Source organism: Varanus komodoensis, unplaced genomic scaffold (assembly GCF_004798865.1).
Source record: "Varanus komodoensis strain SLA01 unplaced genomic scaffold, ASM479886v1 scaffold54, whole genome shotgun sequence".
NCBI lineage: Eukaryota > Metazoa > Chordata > Lepidosauria > Squamata > Varanidae > Varanus > Varanus komodoensis.
The window spans coordinates 205,244-224,632 of record NW_025336142.1 but is presented as its reverse complement, the minus strand read 5'-3'; the positions used below and the strand labels follow the sequence as shown (position 1 = coordinate 224,632).

Genomic DNA, 19,389 nt, shown 5'->3' with positions numbered 1-19,389 from the left:
GGGCCCGGCCCGGCCGCCGCGGGAGCGCCGTGCGGCTCGCCCGTGGCGGCCCGGGCCCGAGCGCGGCCGTGGCAGGTGCGCCGGCAGCGCTTCCGGGGAGGCGGAGGCCGGCGCGCTGCGATCCAGGCACGTCCCTTGCACCCCGGGCGGGCGCAGCTTGCCGCCCGGCCGGAGCGTGGCCCTCCGGTCGCGGCAGGCGCGCCGCCGCCTTCGGAGAGGTTGGAGCGGCGGGGCAGTCGCGGGAAAAGGCAGCGCGTCCCGGTCCCCTGCGCAGCCGAGTGGCGCAGCTCGCTTCCGCGCGATGCCGCGATGGCCATGACAACGGGGCACCCCGGCGCTGCGGAAGCAAAGGGAAGCGGTGTGCGGAGCCGGTGCAACGGCGGAGCCCGGGCGGCCCACGGAGTTGGCTAAGCCGGGGGGCCCTTGCTCCCGCTCGGGCACCTGGCCTTGCCCCCTCGCTCCTGGGGCAAATGGGTGGCAGAGCGCTGTGCAGGAAACGCCTGCGAGGTGGCCACCTGGCCTGCGGTTCCCGTCCTGCCCATTTCCCCCCTTCGTCCCAAACAGCTGCCGATGGCCCAGCAGGCCAACAGTGCTCTGCTCCCCTTTACCATTTCTCTGGGGAAGCTCGGGGGGCACCCTGTCCCCCACCGTTTCAAACCAGCACAAAGGGGCTCCCCGGCACAATGTTTAATGATGTTGTTAGTCGCAAAGTCGTGTCTGACCCATCGCGACCCCACGGACAACATTCCTCCAGGCCTTCCTGTCCTCCGCCATCCCCCGGAGTCCACTCAAGCTCACACCGACTGCTTCAGTGACTCCATCCAGCCACCTCATCCTCTGCAGTCTCCTTCTTCTTTTGCCCTCTATTGTTCCCAGCGTCAGGGTCTTCTCCAGGGAGTCCTTCCTTCGCATTAGGTGGCCAAAGTATTTGAGTTTCATCTTCAGGATCTGGCCTTCTAAAGGGCGGTCAGGGTTGATCTCCTCTAGGACTGACCGGTTTGATCGCCTTGCGGTCCAAGGGACTCGCAGGCGTCTCCTCCAGCACCACAATTCAAGGGCCTCAGTCCTTTGGTGCTCAGCTTTCCTTATGGTCCAGTTTTCACAGCCATAAATTGCAACTGGGAAAACCATAGCCTTGACTATATGCACTTTTGTTGGCAGGGTGATGTCTCTGCTTTTTAGTATGCTGTCTAGATTTGCCATAGCCTTCCTCTGCAGGAGCAAGCGTCTTTTAATTTCTTGGCTGCAGTCCCTGTCTGCAGTGATCTTGGGGCCCAGGAAAATAAAATCTGTCACTACCTCCATTTCTTCCCATCTATTTGCCAGGAAGTGAGAGGACCGGATGCCATGATCTGAGGTTTCTTGATGTCGAGTTTCAAGCCAATTTTTGTGCTCTCCTCCACCCGCATCAAGAAGCTCTTTAGTTCCTCTTCACTTTCTGCCATTAGAGTGGAATCTGCATATCTGAGGTTCTTGATATTTCTCCCAGCAATCTTAATTCCAACTTGCAATTCATCCAGCCTCACCTTTCTCATGATGTGCTCTGCGTATAAGTTAAATAGGCAGGGTGACAGTATACAGCCTTGCCGAACTCCTTTCTCAGTTTTGCACCAATTAGTGGTTCCGTGTCCAGTTCTCACTGTTGCTTCTTGACCTGCATACAGGTTTCTCAAGAGACAAGATGGTCTGGCACTCCCATCTCTTTAAGCACTTGCCACAATTTGTTGTGATCCACACAATCAAAGGCTTTAGCATAGTCAATGAAGCAGTAGTAGATGTTTTTCTGGAACTCCATAGCTTTCCCCATGATCCAGCATATGTTGGCAATTTGATCTCTAGTTCCTCTCCCTCTTCGAAATCCTGCCTGTACTTCTGGTAGTTCTCGGTCCACACACTGCTGGAGCCTAGCTTGTAGGATTCTGAGCATCACTTTGCTAGCATGTGAAATGAGTGCAGTGGGCGGTAGTTTGAACATTCTTTGGCATTTTCCTTCATTGGGATCGGAACGCAAACTGACCTTTTCCAATCCTGTGGCCACTGTTGAGTTTTCCAAGTTTGCTGGCATATTGAGTGTAGCACTTTTACTGCATCATCTTCCGGCATCATATCTTTTTGCCTTTCGGTACTGTCCATGGGGTTTTCATGGCAAGGGTACTGGAGTGGGTTGCCATTTCCTTCTCCAGTGAATCGCGTTTTGTCAGAGCTCTCTGCCATGACCTGACCATCTTGGGTGGCCCTGCACGGCATCGCTCATAGCTTCATTGAGCTACGCAAGCCTCTTCGCCACGACAAGGCAGTGACCCATGAAGCGGGGACACGATGTAGCCAGTCATATAATGGCTGCCACGGGGTGCAAGGTGGCCGCAAGGGGTGGTGCAGAGGTGAGGGTGAAGCCAGAGACGGGGATGGATGGACATCAAGGCCAGCAAGCGGGCAGGAGAGCGCCAAGCTGGGCTGAGAAGGGGCAGCTGGAGCAGGGCCAGGAGCTGGGCAGAGACCACTGGCAAGGCTCAGGATGGGGAGGGGAGAGCGAGCGAGCGAGCAAGAGCGAAGGTGCTAGGACTGCACGGGAGGCGCCAGGAGCAGCCAGCTCTTCTCTGCTTGCTTTCTCTCCTGGCCTGGTGGACAGCCAGCGAGTGGCCGGGAGGAAAGAGCCCTGGTGTATTTCATGTGGTTTTGCATTAAAAATACAGTTTTGAAGATAGAGACCTTCCCAAGGTAGATAGCTAGGCCTTTTCTGCCTTTTTACATCAGCATTATAGGGAACCGGATTTTGCAGGCTACAAAATGCTATCAGTCATCAAACTTACTATAATGCAATAAATAAACGGGGGCCATGTGCATTTTGTGCCCCGCGATTGGGAAAGCTGCGCCTCAGCAGAGAAGTTCGCTGAGGCAGATGCGAGCTCCTTTGTGCTCACCCACACTCTCTGCACTTCTGCCTCAGCTGTCCTGATGGGCGGCCCACCAGCTCCATGGCCTGCTCCTGCCAGTCGGCTTCCAAGGCGAAAGCAAGAGGACCGAAGCCCAGCGACTCCAGAGGCTGCAGATACGCTTGGACAAATGTGTGCGGACGCTGTTCCACAGACAAAGCAGCTTTCCGGTTTATTGAGGTAGTTGAGCAAGCGTGGATACAGCAGCGGGTGAGGGGAGCCGCCCAGTGGGGGCCAGCCCTGGCCTCCGGGTGGCGTGGCCAGGTGCAGGCGAGGTGTCCAGCAACCCAGTTTGCCCGGCTACTGGATTCTTTGGTTTCCCACCCCTTGGATTATCCGACATTTGCAAACACTGGTGCATTTACGGTTCAGTTGCATTTTGCTCTGGGACTGCCTTCTGCAGCACAAAATGCTGATTAAGCTGACGCACCATTCCAGCATCCAAACACAAGCCTCCCTTCTCGCACGCCTCATGAGCGCCCTCAGCAGCTGGACTGCAGCTCGCATCAGCTGTGGGCTGCGCTGGGGCATGCTGGGGATGGGAGTCTGGCCACGTCTGGAGGCCACATGCTCCTCCCCCCTGCTCTCCAGCAGAGAGTGGGCTTTTGCTGGGGCAATCCAGCCTCTGCCTTTGGAGCAATGGCTGCCTTCGCGGCCCTGGCAGGCGCAGGTCACTCTGCCCGGACGCTGCTGCTCTGATGGAGTCTAACCTCCATCTGCGTGTGGGCTGTGTACAAAACTAAAGGTAATGCTGAAACATTTTAAAGACCGGCCCTGGACCCGAGGACTCCAGTGGCCATCACACGCTAGCCTTCAAAATACCCATATTAATGATGTTTGGCCCATGGAAGTCGCAGCCTTGCTAGGCACTTCATCATCGATGCGGTTTTGGTGTTCTCGGGACAACTGAGCTCCTCTTTCATTCCTCCAGCGACAAGGGCTTTCGGGTGATGTGCCCTTCAGGCAGCGGCTCGAAGTGATCTGAGGCTATCTGAATGCGGGCTGCAGGGCAGAAGCAGGCCTGGAGTACCAGCAGCCACGACGCGCGTGTCGGATGCACCCTTCCTGCTGACCGTGATGTCCCACCCAGTGACGCAACCTGTCCAGGCTGGTGCATCAGAGATTTTCTGAATTGCAGCAAAAAAAACCTTCCTAAGAGGTGTGCTCTCCTCTGGGTCTTTTTAAGTCTGCATATATGTGTACAAGGCTATTCTTAAAATGGAAGACGGGAGCATCGTCGGGACCGCAGAGGCTTCGCATTTCAACATGAGCTGCTTGATAAAATGCAACAGAAACGCGGCAAAGCCGCCCGCCTGCCCGTTCCAGCTGTGTCCCCTCTCAGGTCCCGTCTTGGCCCGAGGCAAAGCCTCCCGGAAACGACGCCTCCAAGCCGTTCCCTCCGCCAGCCTCGGGGTCAGATGTCCCATTTGTCGCTGTAGAACGGCGTCACGTGGAACATGTAGCAGTGGGTGCACACGCGGACAGGTTTCATCTGGCCGTACCGAGGCAAAGGGGCCGAGTGAGAAGAGCAGCGGGAGCAAAAGATCTGAAAGGCACGATACAGACCGAGTTCAGTGTCTCTGTTTTCCTCAGGTGTGCAACGCACTTGCCCACACCTGCTGTGGGTGGGCAACAGCCCCGCAGCCTCCATGTGGGGAACCGGCTCCCCACTTCTCTTTCAAACACAAAGGTCTTTGGCAAAGGTCTTTATTCCTAATGACTCCAGCAAGCAACGGCTAGCAGTCTCTGAGCATGCCCAGAGCAGTTTGTGGAAGCAATTCCTGGGAATCCTCCTTTTGGGTAACCCTGGGCCCACCCCTCTGGAGAAGGGCCAGCCCCCCACCGGCATGCAGGCCCCCTCGCTGGCCGGCCCTTCCTTCTCCCCCGACACCACGGCCCTGGCGGAGCACGGTGATTGAGGCTGCGGAAGCAGGCAGCACGCGCCCCCCTCTGCTGCTGATCCGCTCCGCAACAGGAATGGGGTGTGCCTGCCGGTGCTGGACGAGGGGATCCCCCATGAGATCGTGGCAGAACTCTCCTGCGGGCACGGTGCCCATCGGGGGGGCACGGGCGCAGGCCAGCTGGCACCTTGCGGCATCGCTGTGCAACCATCTTTCCAGGCTGGGGCTGCAGGGGATTTGCTTCTCCGCATGCCGCTCATGTTTTCCATGCGCTTCATACATGCTGGATTTCAACCCTGCCTGTGCGCTCCAGCCAGCCACGTGGCACTGGGGCTTGGAGGGTTACCTTCCCACAGCTCCGGCAGTGATGCTTCCTGCGGATCACGGTGAAGGGGGCATTGCATGCAGTGCAGAAGCTGCAGGCTTCATCCGGCACCCACTCGGGAGGATCTGTTAAAAGCAGAGGATGATGAAGAAACCGCATTCCGAATTCTAGAGAAACAAACTCTGTATCAAGGTTTGCTTCCCTTTCCACTCTGAAAAGTTCAGTCTCTTGCCTCGACATATAGTGGGAAGGAGGATGAAGCAAAGGGAAAGCGGTAGGGTGGGAAGGGATTGTAATTGCTATTGCTATTAACTGTATTATTAATTTTATATAGTTGTTCCAGAGATGGGTGGTGACCACAAAGAAGACCCTCCTTGGAGCTGGCACTTGGAGGAAGGCCCAGAGTTGAGCATAGTGTCCCTTGTCGGAGTGTCCAAAAATGATCAACATTCCCGTTCCGCCTTAGTGCCCTCAAGGAATGTCTTCTAGGAGACCCTGGAAGGCCAGGGCAGCTTAGTGGTGAAGGGCACCAAACTGGGAAGCAGAAGATCAGGGCGATGGAGCTTCCCGAGGGACTCTGGGCCGGTCACAGGCTCTCAGCCTCACCTACTTTGAAGGGTTTTGTTGTAAGGAGAGAATGGAGAGGAGCAGAACCTGGTAGGCCAGCTGGGTTCCTTGCAGAGACGGGGCACAACTGCAATGCAATGATCACAACAGCAACAACTGCAATGAGCTGCATCTAACCTGGTCATGTGACCTGAAGTAGACCTACTGAAATCAAGGGGAGATCTGTCACGACAAATTTGTACATATTTTAGCCATAATTAAACCTTGTTCCACCTAATCCATGGTTTGTAGAACATACTATGTGGGCTGCTTTCCTTATCTAGGTACTTCCAGCCACTCAGCGGGTCCTTGGCCCTTAATGATGCTGCTTGGCTGACACTCCTTTGCATGTCGATCCCGGCTGAGCTTTCTCCTGCAGGCTTCCGAAGGAATGCCGAAACATATTCTTCACAGTCCTGGCAACAGATATCTCCTTTTTCAGATGTTTTCTCAATATCGAGTTTAAATCTATTATTATTTTATGTTTCTTTTTCCTGATGACAGGTGTGTTTGGAATACACAGACTGGACCCAGAGGATCTAAAAATCCCAGGTGTAACATTCTCTTTGCAGAATATGCCGCAGAACGTGTCTTGCCACAATTGTAACTCACAGCTTTGGTAAAACTGTAATTTAATTTTATAGTATTTAAAATTAATTTAATTTTATATTATTTTGTTTGTATCTCAATGTATTTTTTGTATTTTTGTAGTTATTGGCAATTTATTATGTTCTATTGTATTTCAATGTATTTTATTATGTTGTAATCCGCTCCGAGGCTTCGGCAAGGGGCGGCATAGAAATGTAATAATAATAATAATAATAAAAATAAAACAGACAATAAGGCTCTGCAAAAGAGGTACCTTCAAAGTTTCCATTCTTGGCCTTCTCTGCAGGTTCCGAAGACGACACGGTCTCCTGACAGAGCGCACAGTCTTCGGGAGCTAGGTTGCTTAAATGGGGATTGACTGGCAAGGCAAGGAAAGGAAGCCACGTGAAGAGAAGCCGTGCGGGTCGGCCAAAGGCTGCCCTGCAGGCACACGGAGACCTGAACTCGTCTGAGCCCGCTGCGGGTTTCTCCCACGCCCCCGGCAGAGTGCTCAGCGGTGCGCACGTGCAGGGCTGCTCCAGAGTCTGGCGTGCTGTCGGCTCCTCGTGCTCCATGCATGGGGCAAAGAATTTGGATGCCTCGGGCTGGCAGCAGCCTCCATGTCGCAGGCTGGTCCCTTCCCTCTGCTTTCCCTCAGGTGGCAAAGCTCAAGGAGCCTTTATTGCAACTCTGCAGTTGACAGAGCAGCTTGACTCGAAGCAGGCCCTGCGCTGCAGCTGCTCCCTTTCTGGCTGTGCCTTTGGGGCTCTGGCCACTGAAGGGCAAGCCGGCAAGGGGGCCTGTGGCTGAGCAGCTCCTCTCTCTTAGCCCCCCCGGGGGCAAGGGCCGGGTCCCACATCTGCCCCACCCCCCGTCCCCTTCCTCCAGAACTTGCGTGCACGTGACTCGGAAAGAAGGCTTCTCATGAATAGTCTGAAAATGCCGCTTGCCTTTCTTTTGCAATTTCTTGTCCTCCACATCGGGTTTGGTTGCCATCGCTTCGAATAAGGTCTTTAAAATACTTCGCAAGTCACAGGCATAGTTGGTCTGCAGCTGGTCTGCGACACCTAACCAATTGTGGAAACGGTTAGAAGTTAAAACCTGTGAAGGTTTAATGCTGCTTCATAACTATTGAAATAGCCATGGTGGCCTGATTAGTAAAATTTGGGGGCAGCAGCCTGTGTACCTGCTGTTCCCACACGACGTCCTTTGCACCAGCCGCTGGCACAGGGGAGCTTCCGCACTTCCCAAAACTACCAGGAAGCAGGTGCAGAGGCTGGTTTTTCAGGCTGGGCAGGACTTCAGTCCAAAGGACACCTGGTACTCCTTGTTCACTAATGCTGTGTGAACTGTTTCAGGCTAGTTTTGGGGCATATTAAAAGATGTTTTCAGGACTGCGCTTGGCATCATGAGACAGGCCCCTCCTAAGTGGAGCACCTCCGGGCTCTTTAGTCGTTCTCCTCAGCAGAAGGAGCCAAGCGGGAGCTCTCCAGCAGCCGCGAGTGGCAAGCAGGCTTGTCCACAAAAATCTGGGCTTTAAAACCAGTGAGCCGGGTTGTGGTTCCATGCAGACTGGGCTGCTGCCTGGAACTGGGCCAGCACCAGGATCCGGACTCAGTTGTGCGGGGGCCTTAAAGCCGTGTCCTGCATGGGTGGCCTCCAAGCTGGGGCTGAGGGCACAGTTTGAAATGTTTATTTGCAGGAGGCAGGACATTCCCAGCTGGCTTGCAAAGCAAACTCTCGCTGGCTCCGATCAGGTAGGGAGGGAGGGAGGGAGGGAGGGAGGGAGCTGGGCTGGAGAGCAGGCCTTTCCGAACTATGGAACCAGCTTCTATAGCTGTTTTCTGAACCGCAGTTGTGACAAACAGTTCCTGAAATCTTGTCTTGTCTGAAGTGCAGCTCTGTTATAATCCTGCAGCCTGTACATTTCATTTACAGCATATTTAACGAGTAAAACCAAAGGAAGATGCCAACCTGAGATGCACACAAAAAGCCGGTGAATGAGGTCGCTGCTGCTGTGGAATCGAGACCGGACCGGATCTGCCGAGGCCGTTTGCACTGCCCGGGAGCCCAGCTGGGTTTCCTCCAGATCCGATGAGCCAGCACCCGCTGTCCAGATGCTGCAAGGGGAGGAGGCCAAACGGCACAGATAAGCCTCGGCTTTCCCTTCGTGATCCAGCACAGCCGGCCCTGTGGCGGCGCCCGGCTGGTCCGCAGAGCTTGCAGGAGGCGCTTCCGGCCCGGCTGGGCCCTGGAACGAGCGCCCTGCTTGGCGCGCTGGGCAGCTTTTCGTGGGCGGTTCTGCTGGTCCCGAGAGCCCCGCGTGCTCTTGCCTGAGCCGAATCTTGGCGGCAGGCTTGGGTCCGAGGCTGCTGCAGCATTTCACCCACAAGGGCGCTGTGCTGCAGTCGCCTGGATGGCCAAGGCGTTCTTGGAGTGGTCGCCCTGCTCTGACACAGCGGGACTCTGTGGGAAGACACCCTGCCCAGATCTGTTTTGGTGGGGGGCCCGCCTCTCCCCTTCCCCTGTATATCCAGGAGGGCTCCCCTCACCTCTCAGCCCCACTGAGGCTGCTGCCAATCATGCCAGAGGAGTGCCAGTGGCCCGGGCCGCATCGCCGCCTTGCGGAGCCATGCGTGGGAATGGTGGCGTGGAGAGCCAGCGAGGTGGCGCTGCCCTCGTGGACCTAGCCCGGTCCTCCGCAGAGCCAGCATCCTGCGAGGTGCGGGCAGCCGTGATCGTGTCCGCCACCCGGCCCTCCAGCCTTTGAGGGCTTCCCCTCTGGCCCTTTTGCGGAAGGAGACAAAGACTCTCCGGGCGTAACCAAGGCGCTCGTGGGTTCCTCTGCCTCTGGGGCCGGCACAAGCGGGCAGGCTCTGGGCACGGCTCTGCCCCTCACCTCGGCAGAAGAGACGCCCCCCGCATGGCCCCGGCAGCAGAATGGCTGGGGCCAGCCCTGGGCCAGGCCACACGGCTCCTGGAAGAGCCGAGCCAGAGGGGGCCAAGCACCTGTGGGTGTGGGGCCCCCGCCACACCGCTCCACTCCCATACGGGCCTGTGGCATTGGAGGGAGGCTTGGGCGGTCCAGAAAACGGGGGTGCAGAGTGATCCGTGCATGCGCAAGCCGGCTGAGGCTTATATTACGTTCGTGGCATAACCCTAAACAGCAGGAACAGTTCAGCCAAGCAGTGGCAGGGCTTACGTTTCATGGCTGCAGAAAATCCAGCGGCATATTACAAACCAGACTGGTGCTGGAGCAAAGAAGAATGCAAATCTCCAAGGCCAGTTGTTCTGCCTATGAAGCAGAGTTAAAGAAAGTTATAAGAGGATTGCTTGCCTTGAGCTGGATCGAGATTCCTTGTCTTCATTCACTATTCTTCCATTCGTTTCTTCAGCGACTAGAGATGACATTTCAGTTAGAAGCTGCCTTTCGTACTTTGGCTGACCCATGATTCCTTCGTCCATTTCGGATCCATCCTCGGCTGCACGCTCGGGACCTGGGGCTGCTGCCCTGCACTTGCAGGCGCCGGGAAGAGCCAGGGCCTCTTCAGAAGGGTCTCTTTCTGCCAGCAAAATGTACGGTTCGCCATGTAATTCTTCTCGTGCAGAGAGCACACGTTCCCTTTGATCTCGATGACCCCTTTCTTTCAATTTTAGCGAACTGGAAGATGGGTTGATCGTGTTTCCCATAAAACCGTTCATCTTTAAGCGGAGGTTTTCCTCTCCGCTGTTCTCGCGGGCCCCACAACACGCACAGGGATTAACGAGGGAATTTGTGCCAGCCACGCGGAGCTGGCGGAGCTCTGGGTCTTCCTCAGCCAAAGCACACAAGTCTCTGACCTTGGCTGAAGCTGAGGGCTCCAGGCCTGCAGAAGATCTGGGATTGAATATGACTGTGGCAGAGATTTTCATTCCCCCGGTCCGCTGGGCGATGATTTCTGCCGCCTCTGCATCGTGCGTGTAAACATCCCAGGTGCCGAAGTACAGGTGTGACTCGGGGCCTTCGGAGCAAGTGCAGGACTTGGGAGGGGAGGCATCAGACACACGGCGGCTCTCCTCAGCACTGCGGCTGTCACTGAGGTCGCACGGCCGGCGCTTGGACACGGCAGGCTCGCCGCACGGCACAGCACGGCAGGGTCCGCGGCACGCGTCCCTGGCTGAGCCTCTCCCGGCACAGGCATGCCTGGCTGCCTCTAAATCGTCGATGAAGAACACGTGCTCCTCCTCGCCAGCCAGGCTGCCCGTCGGGGAGGGCTCCCCGCTTGAGCCACGCTTCGGGCCAGGCCGGCCAGCCGGGGGGCTGCGGGGGGCGGGCGGTGAGAGCAGCAAGGACATCTCGTCTCCCGCCCTGCAGACCATCTGGCTCAGCTGCTCCAGCTCCTGCTTGTCGTGCTGCATGGAGCAGGCCAGCTCCGCTTCGGCGTTCTCAGACCTTTCGGGCAGAGCATCGGAGGGCAGCGCTGCCATTAAGTTGGGAATCAGAGCAGAGGGCACTTCGGGGCCACCACGGGCAGGAAAGTCGAAATCCTGGGATATGCAGAGGTTGCATTCCAGAATATATAACTCTTTATCTGTCAAAGTCTGTAGCAGATCCCTACGATAAGAAATAATGCAGTATGCTAAATATCACTAAGCTGACGGTTTCCACACTGCCCAACTATTGTGTAAACTTATTCTAATAGTAATTCCAGTTAATGTATTGGAGGACTATAGTTATTCTGAATGCATTCAGAATGCAGAATGCATTTCGTACTTCTGATGTGCTTCTCCGTCAGCCACGGCTGTGGTGCCTGCATTCTCCAGCTCTTCTCACTCATTGTCCTATAGTCCAACTGCTTCCACCCCAGGCCAACTCCTCCTATACCATTGTGAGCGAGGCTCTGGCTCCCGGCACCATGAGCAGCCAGCCGTGGTGGCACCATCCAGTGCGACCCTCGTGCTCAGCCAGTCGCGCTGAAGGCTGCGCCTCTCGCCTGCTTTCATGGTGCGTTCGGATCCTGCGACAGCCCAGCCTCGAGGACGGTGCGTGGGTCGTCGCGGCCCCATTGCTGCTGCTGAAGCACAGGCTGCCCTTTATCTGAACTGCGGGGGGGGGGGGGGAGCATTTGGTCAACAAGGAAGCTCTCCAGGTGGGATTGAGATCTAGCAGCTTTTTTGGACATCTAACACTTGGTTATTCTTATAATCAAAAGCAGGACACACACCCTACAGCCATCTCAAACAGAACAAGGAAACATAAATAAAAAGACTTAAGATACTGTTCAAAATGTTCTCCTCAAAACTACAAATAATAGCAAGAATAGTAATTGCACTGGGCTTATACCCCCACTTTTTTTCTCCCATGAAGAACCCAACTCTCTATCATATCCGCACCAGAGCGACCCACCAGGTTGCGGGTCCGTGACTGGCCCAGCGTCACCCACAGCCGAGGAGGGGCCACGGCGCAATCTCCTGGGTCCCAGCCAGAGCACTGTGCCACACCACCACCAGCCCTCCCGGTGCAATGGAAGAGCGACATGGAAGGACGTGCCAGAAGCGGGTGAGGTCGTCGGAGTGGAGGCCAAGCGCCCGGCACTGGGCTGCCTGCTGCAGCCCGGAGCTGGCGAAGGGCTGGTGGAACGGAGGGGCCTCCTCTGAGACACTCGTGGACTTCGCTCTTCTCCATGCGCAGTTCCCAGCCCTCCACTTTCCAGAGGTGGAAGTCCCCAAGAGCACTCGGCCGTAGTGTGGACCACGTGGTGATTCCTACATCCAAGATCGTTCCTGCAGAGTGGCCTTCGGGACGGGCTGCTCTGAGCACCCCCAGGGGGGTTTTCTAGGATTGCTAGAGCAGCGTGTGTGAACGGCGTGCGAGAAATGGGAAGGATACTCTTCACACCGAAGAGGATTAAATTACTTGCCTTATTTTCCTTAGCAATGTGTGAAAGGGCCTGAAAAGTTCGGACATGTCTTCTTCTTTGCGGTCAAGGTTCAGGGGACCCTCTGGGTAAACAGCCAGCCCGCTGCAACGCAAAAGGCAAGAAGGCAAGTGCACTTCATCTCGACCTGAACAGCGGAAGGAGCGGCGGGGCCAGGCCAGACGCAGGAGCCCTGAGGCCCTCCAGCCTGACTCTTTCCGTGGATCCCTTGCATGCAGTTTGATTTGCTGACAGCATTTCTATGCTGTCCCACTGCAGTGAACCATGTAAGGGTTGGCAGGCGGTGGCCAAGGGACAGCGCGGGTCCTGCCAGGCCTCCCATCAGCAGAGGCTGCTGAGACGGAAGCGGCAGCAGCAGCGCTTTTGCGGGGCGAGGGGTGATGCCCTTGAAATCAGAAAAAATGGGAGCAGCCCCGGTTGAACTTGAGATTTGGGAAGCCATGCGCAGCGAGGAAAATGTCTCGACAGCGTACTTACCATACAATGGCTAATCGTGGGATCGTAAACATCAGCGCTGGCTCATAGTCATCGATCATGTCTTGAGTAAGGTACCCAAGCTTTAAAGCTCTGTACGGAACAGAAGATCAGACCATTTGAGCAAAATGGCTCCGCCAGGTGCGCTTCCCACAGCAGCCCTCGGGCGTGGCTCACAGGTGGGACGGGGGGCAGCGAGCGCCTCTTTCGCGGTGGGGCTTCACTGGGGAGGCATGTACCGCACGCTGCATGCGAGGTGCCTGTTCGTGTCCCCCGGGGCCTCCCCGGCCCACGTGGCCACCCCGGATGCAAACGGGGTGCCTGCTCGAGCCCAGCTTGCAGAGCAGCTGCAACCGCGGCCCGCTCAGCCCGGACGTTGCCTACCTCTCCACTGTTTCGCAGAAGAGCACGATGACCTCTTGCTGGGCATCGTACTCCTTGGGGGACTGCACAGGCACCATGGCAGAGACGTAGCTGCAAGGGAGAAAGCACAGTGGAAGGGGGCGCGGACAGTGTCTCCTCACAGCGTCGCAGAGCCGGAGGGGCATCATCCGGCCGCCACCTCCCCGTTGGCACCCCTGCGAGCCGGCCGGCGTCAGGAGGCCCTGCTGCCCCCTGTGCTGGCCTGGAGCTGCTGAGGGCGCCCAGCTAGTCTTGGAAGCAGGGCCCTCCGCCGCAGGAAGTGACACCGGCCCCCGTGCATGGCTGTTGTTCAGACTGTGAAAAGAGCATCGTGCTTTGAACATTGGCGGGGGAAGCACTGGGTAAAGGCTGTGAAGGGCTTTTAAGTCAATTCTTCATTTCAGGGAAATGGAAAATATCCAATGGCTTCTCCAGAAATAAGCAAGCACTCACAGTTAACATAAAATGCCTGCAGTTATTCCTAACTGCAGAACGTGCACTGAAAGTACATGGGGAAATGAACCGAAAAGGGGGGCCAATAAACCACAGGTTTTGAATGAATGGCAGAGCAGTGTGGATCCCCCAGCAGAAGAGGCCGGGCAGGGCCTCCCCAGCCACGGTCCAAGGGCCAAGCCCGGAGCGTGGGTCAGCCCTGCCCCCTTCCAGTGGGGAGCAGATGCGGCACAGCAGGGGGGCGCTGGCACGGGAGGATCGAGCGGGGGAGCCAGACACATTCCAGTTCCAAGGCTTGGTGGCCAACATCCCCCTTGTAGCAGTGACACTGCCTTCCAGACGGGATCAATCGGGGAGACTCAGCAGAGGGACACTGAAAGTTTACGGAAAGGAATGGCAGGGAGAGGTGGACAGCACCAGGTGTAGAAACAAAAAGGCCCTCCCTCTGGCTTACAAAGTGTGATGTTCTGGAGAGAGGCATCACGCTTCTTACCTTAGCTCAAATTCTGCAAAGAGGGCATCAAACTGTTTCAGCGCTTCTTTCATTCTGGCCGTGTAGACATTCAAATCCCGAAGGGCCTGGTCGCGCAAAAGGCCCCGGACCTCCTCTAGGCTGCGGGTCAGACCCTTGGCCAGCGGCCGCATTGCCATGCTCTCTATTTCCCGGTTCATGATGATTGAGCCGGCCGCCAGGCACTGCAAGTGCAGAAACGGAGACAGTGTGCTGGGGAAGAGAACTCAGAAAGCGGGGCTGGCTGGGCAGGCACGGCTTGCAATGCCGGTCTGTCCAGAGGGCGAAGCATGCTTCAGTGAGGACCAGGAAAGCACTCTGATGTTGAGGAGGCAGCTGCTACAACAATCAGCCCGCTTTCCAGTTGCACTGTAAGCTGCACCAGAACTGAGAAGAAGGTCTCATGTGTGGCAGAAGGCTACCGAGAGAGTCAAATATGTGTTCAGCAGTGTTAGAGTCACTTAACGGTCGGACAGTGTCTCTGAATTATGTTCTGGTGGGATCACTTTCAGGAACTGAAGAAAGGGAATGTGAAGGTCCAGAATGGCAGGCCAAGCCCCAGGATGCCTCGGGGAGGCTGGCGAATGGGGCAGGAGGAACCCCTCCAACGTGCCCCAGAGGAGTAAGCCCTGGGAAGAGCGTGTGCTCGCTCCGCTTGCCCACCAGGCCTACTCGCATGCAGTGGCAGCCTCCTTGGCCGTCCACCCCACTCTTCTGGGAGTCCACTCTTGTTACGTACCTCCGCTCCAAACCAGAGCTGTCCTGCAAGGTTGTCATGTCGTATTTCCTCAGGAAACTTAACACAAAAATCACGGTTGGCCCGTTCATGTGGAATGCATTCCTCCATGATTTGGTTTATGATGTTTAACACGTTATCCTGGAATGGCAACAGCACAAGTTAGTGATGCCCCGTGTTGCTGTGCAGGCCCATCACACCGGCCCCTGTGGCAAGCCAGCCCACGTCTTCTGGCACTGGGTCAGCAGGAAGGAGCGGGCTGGGGGCTTCCTTTGCTGGCCAACCACACATTCGCCCACGCAGATGAATTACCGAGAGGAACATGTGATACCAGAAAACACAGCCTGTTTGGGCTCAGAGCTTCCCTTGCTTCCGAGCCGGATGCCAGGAGCGGCCAAATTGGCCTTTTGTTTCCAGCTTCAGCAGAATTCCTCAAAACACCTGCACTAAAGATGCAGAGCTGCTAGCTGCTTCTATAGCACAATTTGGGGAAAGCTGCATAAACTTGGTAAATTAGGGCCAACTTGTTAGATATGAGCTGTTTTTCTTGTTGCGCCATCTAACATGAGACACTCAGAAGCATCCGCCTCTCCCCACATCCTCTGCCTTGGCCTCCTGACTTTTCTGACAGTTAATTTCAGATTTGTGCAAAATTTGACGCCTCCTGTCCACAGCTTGCCCGAATTTGCAATTCCAATTTGTCAAAATTGCAAGGTGGAAACTTGAATATTGTGCACATTTTCCTAGGTTAGAAATATATATATTACAACCTATTCTAAAGCAGAAGTCTTGACTCTTGCCAGATCAACTTAGTACCAGTGCAGCACTGACAGAACAGAATCCGTGGGGTGAAATCAAGAAAAATCATTAGATTTTCCTTGCTTTTATACTGAAACCCAATCCATACAAAATGAGCAGAGGAAATAGCATCTTGGCTGCTTCTGGCAGGTAAGTGAAGTGATGAGAATTTACAAGTCATAGCTGCTTGTGTGGACCAGGAGGGGAACTTAAGAAGCAAGGGACCCTCAGAAAGCACTAGAAAAAGCACAACGTCCTTGAAGAATTGCTCCTTGTCACCAGTAAGAGCTCCAGGTGTGACAAACTCCCTTCCAAGAGTGGGTCCCATTTCCCTGGGCCGCTGGCCCTCTATCCTGAGCCACTCCAGCCTTGAGTGGAATGCACAATGTTTAAATCAATTTCATTTGCCCAACATATTTCCTTGCTTTATCTAATCATCAGCATGATGGTTCTGGTTCAAGGGCAAGAATGATTTTAGCTAAAAGCCATTCTGGTTACCTGACATGAACGGAACTGGTTGACCAACAAGGTGCATCTTTGCGGGTCTTTCCTTCCATCCAGACTGTCTAGTTCAGCCGCAATTTGATTTAGCTCTTCATCGGCATAGTAGAATTGAGCAAGGAGCTGTGGATCAGTCCTCTGCAGAAGAGATCGACACATCTGTATAAATGCATTATTTTCAAGGAACGATCACTTTTGCTTGATTGGATTCCAATGCATTTAGTAAAGCAACAACTCCCATTAAACAAGACAGGAAAGCGGCACTTTGTGAAATAAATATATACTTTTGGGTGCAAGTACTGTGAATGTAATAGAAGGGCGTCGAACATCCTCCGTTTTGTCCCAGTTTTCATATTTTATGTATAAAGGCCCAGGCAGTCTTAGAGGAAACGGACCATGCAAGTGTTTCTGGGGAACTGAGTTTTGGCACGAAACGCACCTGCAGCCCCTGCAATGACTGATGACAGACAGGTGTGGGGGTGCAAGGCTGTGAATTCCCCTGGACCTCTCAGCATCCTTCCACTTCATGCCTGCCGCCTCCTTCTGGAATGGCCTGCCTGAACTGGGGGCAGGCCAGGCATTTCTGCTAATATCTGGGAAGCTGTTTTCAGAAGGCCCTGCTCAGGGGCTTCCTGGCTCCTTAGCATGCAGGCACTTGGCCACAAGAGTTCTCTTGCACCCAGCAGCTGAGGGAGGTTATCCCGAGAAGCGGCACTTCCCTGCACAAGCCTTTTAACCTGAGACTTCAGTAGGGCTTCTGCTTCATTTTTCTTTGCAGGATTACGAGTATGTCCTTTATGCGTATTTTTTCAGCTGGGGGTGTGGGGGAGGTCTGACTTTGCCCTTCATACCCTACATTATATAGGGTACTACATGGGCACACAGGGTGGCAGTGCAGCACAGCTGTGGTATGCTCAGAGTCTGAAAACACAAAAACCTATCCTAGCATCTGACTGAGGGATTCAGAAATAATACTGGACTCTCTTTGCTGGGTGACATACAAACTTTCCATAAACTGTCTTGGGAGAAGAATCGCAAGTGCATCACCATAAATGCCTCAGTGTGAAGAGATTCCTGGAACGCAGCCTCATCTTTATGTCGAGAATGTGCAATGTTTTATAGCTCTCTTTTTCACTGGACTCGGGTGAGGCAGGGGCTGCGCACAGAACTACTTGCAGTCAGAAATACTTGGCTGCAATGCTTCTCAGAAACCCAGTAATTCTACTCAGAGATTTGGACTTGTCTGTGGTAATCACTGGCATGTGTTTTGTGTTAAGACCTCTTACAGATGATCAAAGGGAAATTCAAACCTAGATCAGGAACGCTGAAGCACAAATAGGAGGACATACTATCTAAGCAGAGGGAAATTAAGAGAAGGTCGAAAGAATATACAGAAGAACTATGCAAATGAGATTGAGAGGAGAACAGACTCCTTCAAAGGGGAATCCCATGAAAAGCCTACAATATGAGAAAGTGAAGTGAAAGCCGCTCTGAACACAACTGGAAGGACTAAGAAAGCACTTGGACTAGTTAGGTACCAACAGAAGTTTCCCAAGCAGCAGAATCCAGATCCTAACAAGGATATGCCAACAAATATGGAAGACAAAACAATGGCCCACAAACTGGAAATTTCCAGTACACATTTCAATCTCTAAGAAAGGAGAAGGTAAGGAGAACTGATTTCCCTTACAGGGGTTGCTCACGGTGCCTTATATGGCGTGAGGAAGGCCTGGCAGTCACGCTGGATTCCAAAAAGGAAAAGGCACTCAAGGTCACATTGCAGATACATCAGATGCTGGGGTGCACCAAAGAATTTCAGAAGATCCGTCCGTGCTTTGGAGACTACGGCAAAGCCTTCAACAGTGTGGACCCTGAGCAGCTGTCCAGGGTCCTGAAAGAAAGGGCTGTGCCCCGGCACTCGATTTCTCTGACGCACACTGCAGAGATTATGAGCAACGCTGGATTAGGATCAGAGGAAGGAGGGGTGAAAATTGGTGGAAGATGCACCCATCCACGCTGACGATTCCATCTCACTGGCAGAAAGCAGCAATGGTGGGAAACTACTCCTAGCAAAAGTGGGAGAAGAAAGTGCAAAAGCGGGGCTGCAGCTAACATTAAGAAAACAAAAATGACAACTACAGAAGAATTGCACAAGTTTAAGGTCAACAGTGAAGAAATTGGAAATGTGAACAATATTGTGTACTTTGGTTCAGTCATCAATTCAAAGGGGAGCTACAGCCAAGACAGCCGAAAAAGACTGAGACTTGGAAGGGCAGCAGTGAAGGGCTAGAAAAGATTGGCAAGGGCACGGACGTTCCACTGGAGGCAAGGCCAAGATCATCCATGCTATTGTATTCTGGATGTCTGTGTGTGAATGGGAAAGCTGGACAGTGAAGAAAATGGATGCATTCCAAGTGCAGTCCTGGAGGAAAAGTCCACAAATACCTCTATGGTGTTCTCAGGAAACAGGGAAATAGCACGTCCGACAAAATTGCAACCCGAATGTGGGCATGCTTTCACCTCCACCAGCACTATCTGTCAACACCGGCTATGCTGCCATCCAGAGTTTTCTCAGAGTTTGAATTGCAGCTGCAATACGTTGAAAGTGTGCACAGCAACTGCATGCAAATGCATGCAAATATTCCAGAACTCATGGCAAAGGGAATTTTATTTCCAACCCTTTTGTAAATAGCTCAGCTGAGGGATCTTTCCCGCAGAAGCCTGCACAGCGGAATAGCTCAAAATGGTAGCTTTGGGAACAACTCTGTCAAAAAGGCAGCCATTTTGGCTCGGGACCACAACTTGCTTCTGTGCCTGAACCGGTAGCGCAGTTCTCCTTCAGATTTGGCTTTTCCAAAAAGCATGTTACATTTGCACCCTCCTTTCAGGGCAGCCTCCTCCTATGCGGGCTGCTTTTGACAAGAGACGATGCATTAATGCAGAGGAAGTTTGCAGGCTGAGAAGTCAGAGCCACCCAGCCGGAGGGTCGCCTCCCGCAGACCTCCCGCTCGCCGGGCCGGGCGTTGCTCGTCCACAGCCCTCGGGCTTCCCTGCCCACCGTATGGCCGTCCTGCCACTTTGAGGGAAGGCGGCGCAGAAATGCCTTCAGTGAGGCCCCGGGCGGCCGCGGCCTCGCGCCGAGGCCTCGTCAGCACGCGGGGCCGGAGGCACGCGAGACCGGCGGCTCGGAGCCCCCACGGCTGCGAGGGGCCCCGCGGGCGGGCGGCCGGGGCTCTCCGCTCC

At 54.6% G+C, this 19,389-nt stretch overlaps 2 protein-coding genes across 2 annotated transcripts in view; one reads left to right on the top strand and one right to left on the bottom strand.

The window, feature by feature from the left end:
• Positions 1 to 4,347: 4,347 nt before the first annotated feature.
• Positions 4,348 to 14,973, bottom strand: ZFYVE28 (zinc finger FYVE-type containing 28). The gene is made up of 11 exons (XM_044448230.1): positions 14,851 to 14,973; positions 14,094 to 14,296; positions 13,130 to 13,219; positions 12,749 to 12,838; positions 12,254 to 12,355; positions 9,691 to 10,947; positions 8,328 to 8,473; positions 7,304 to 7,420; positions 6,628 to 6,732; positions 5,181 to 5,284; positions 4,348 to 4,479 (listed from the first exon to the last, which is right to left on the bottom strand). Exons 1-11 carry the CDS (start codon positions 14,956 to 14,958, stop codon positions 4,348 to 4,350), a joined length of 2,454 nt encoding a protein of 817 aa, XP_044304165.1. The 5' UTR covers positions 14,959 to 14,973.
• A 3,683-nt stretch (positions 14,974 to 18,656) lies between these two features.
• The window catches only part of CFAP99 (cilia and flagella associated protein 99), an 11,489-nt gene continuing 10,756 nt past the window's right edge, over positions 18,657 to 19,389 (top strand). The window contains exon 1 of the mRNA XM_044448228.1: positions 18,657 to 18,722. Within this exon, the coding sequence (XP_044304163.1) occupies positions 18,657 to 18,722 (66 nt within the window). The remainder of the gene's footprint in view (positions 18,723 to 19,389) is intronic.

Bases quoted from the DNA above. Each gene is read 5' to 3' on its own strand.
- ZFYVE28 (XM_044448230.1), bottom strand. From the start codon at position 14,958: ATGGAGGAATGCATTCCACATGAACGGGCCAACCGTGATTTTTGTGTT. The intron at 10,948-12,253 runs GCAAGTAATTTA...TTCTTATCGTAG, and splicing joins ACATTGCTAAGGAAAATAAG to GGATCTGCTACAGACTTTGA. The intron at 8,474-9,690 runs GCAAGCAATCCT...CTCCCCTTGCAG, and splicing joins GAATCTCGATCCAGCTCAAG to CATCTGGACAGCGGGTGCTG.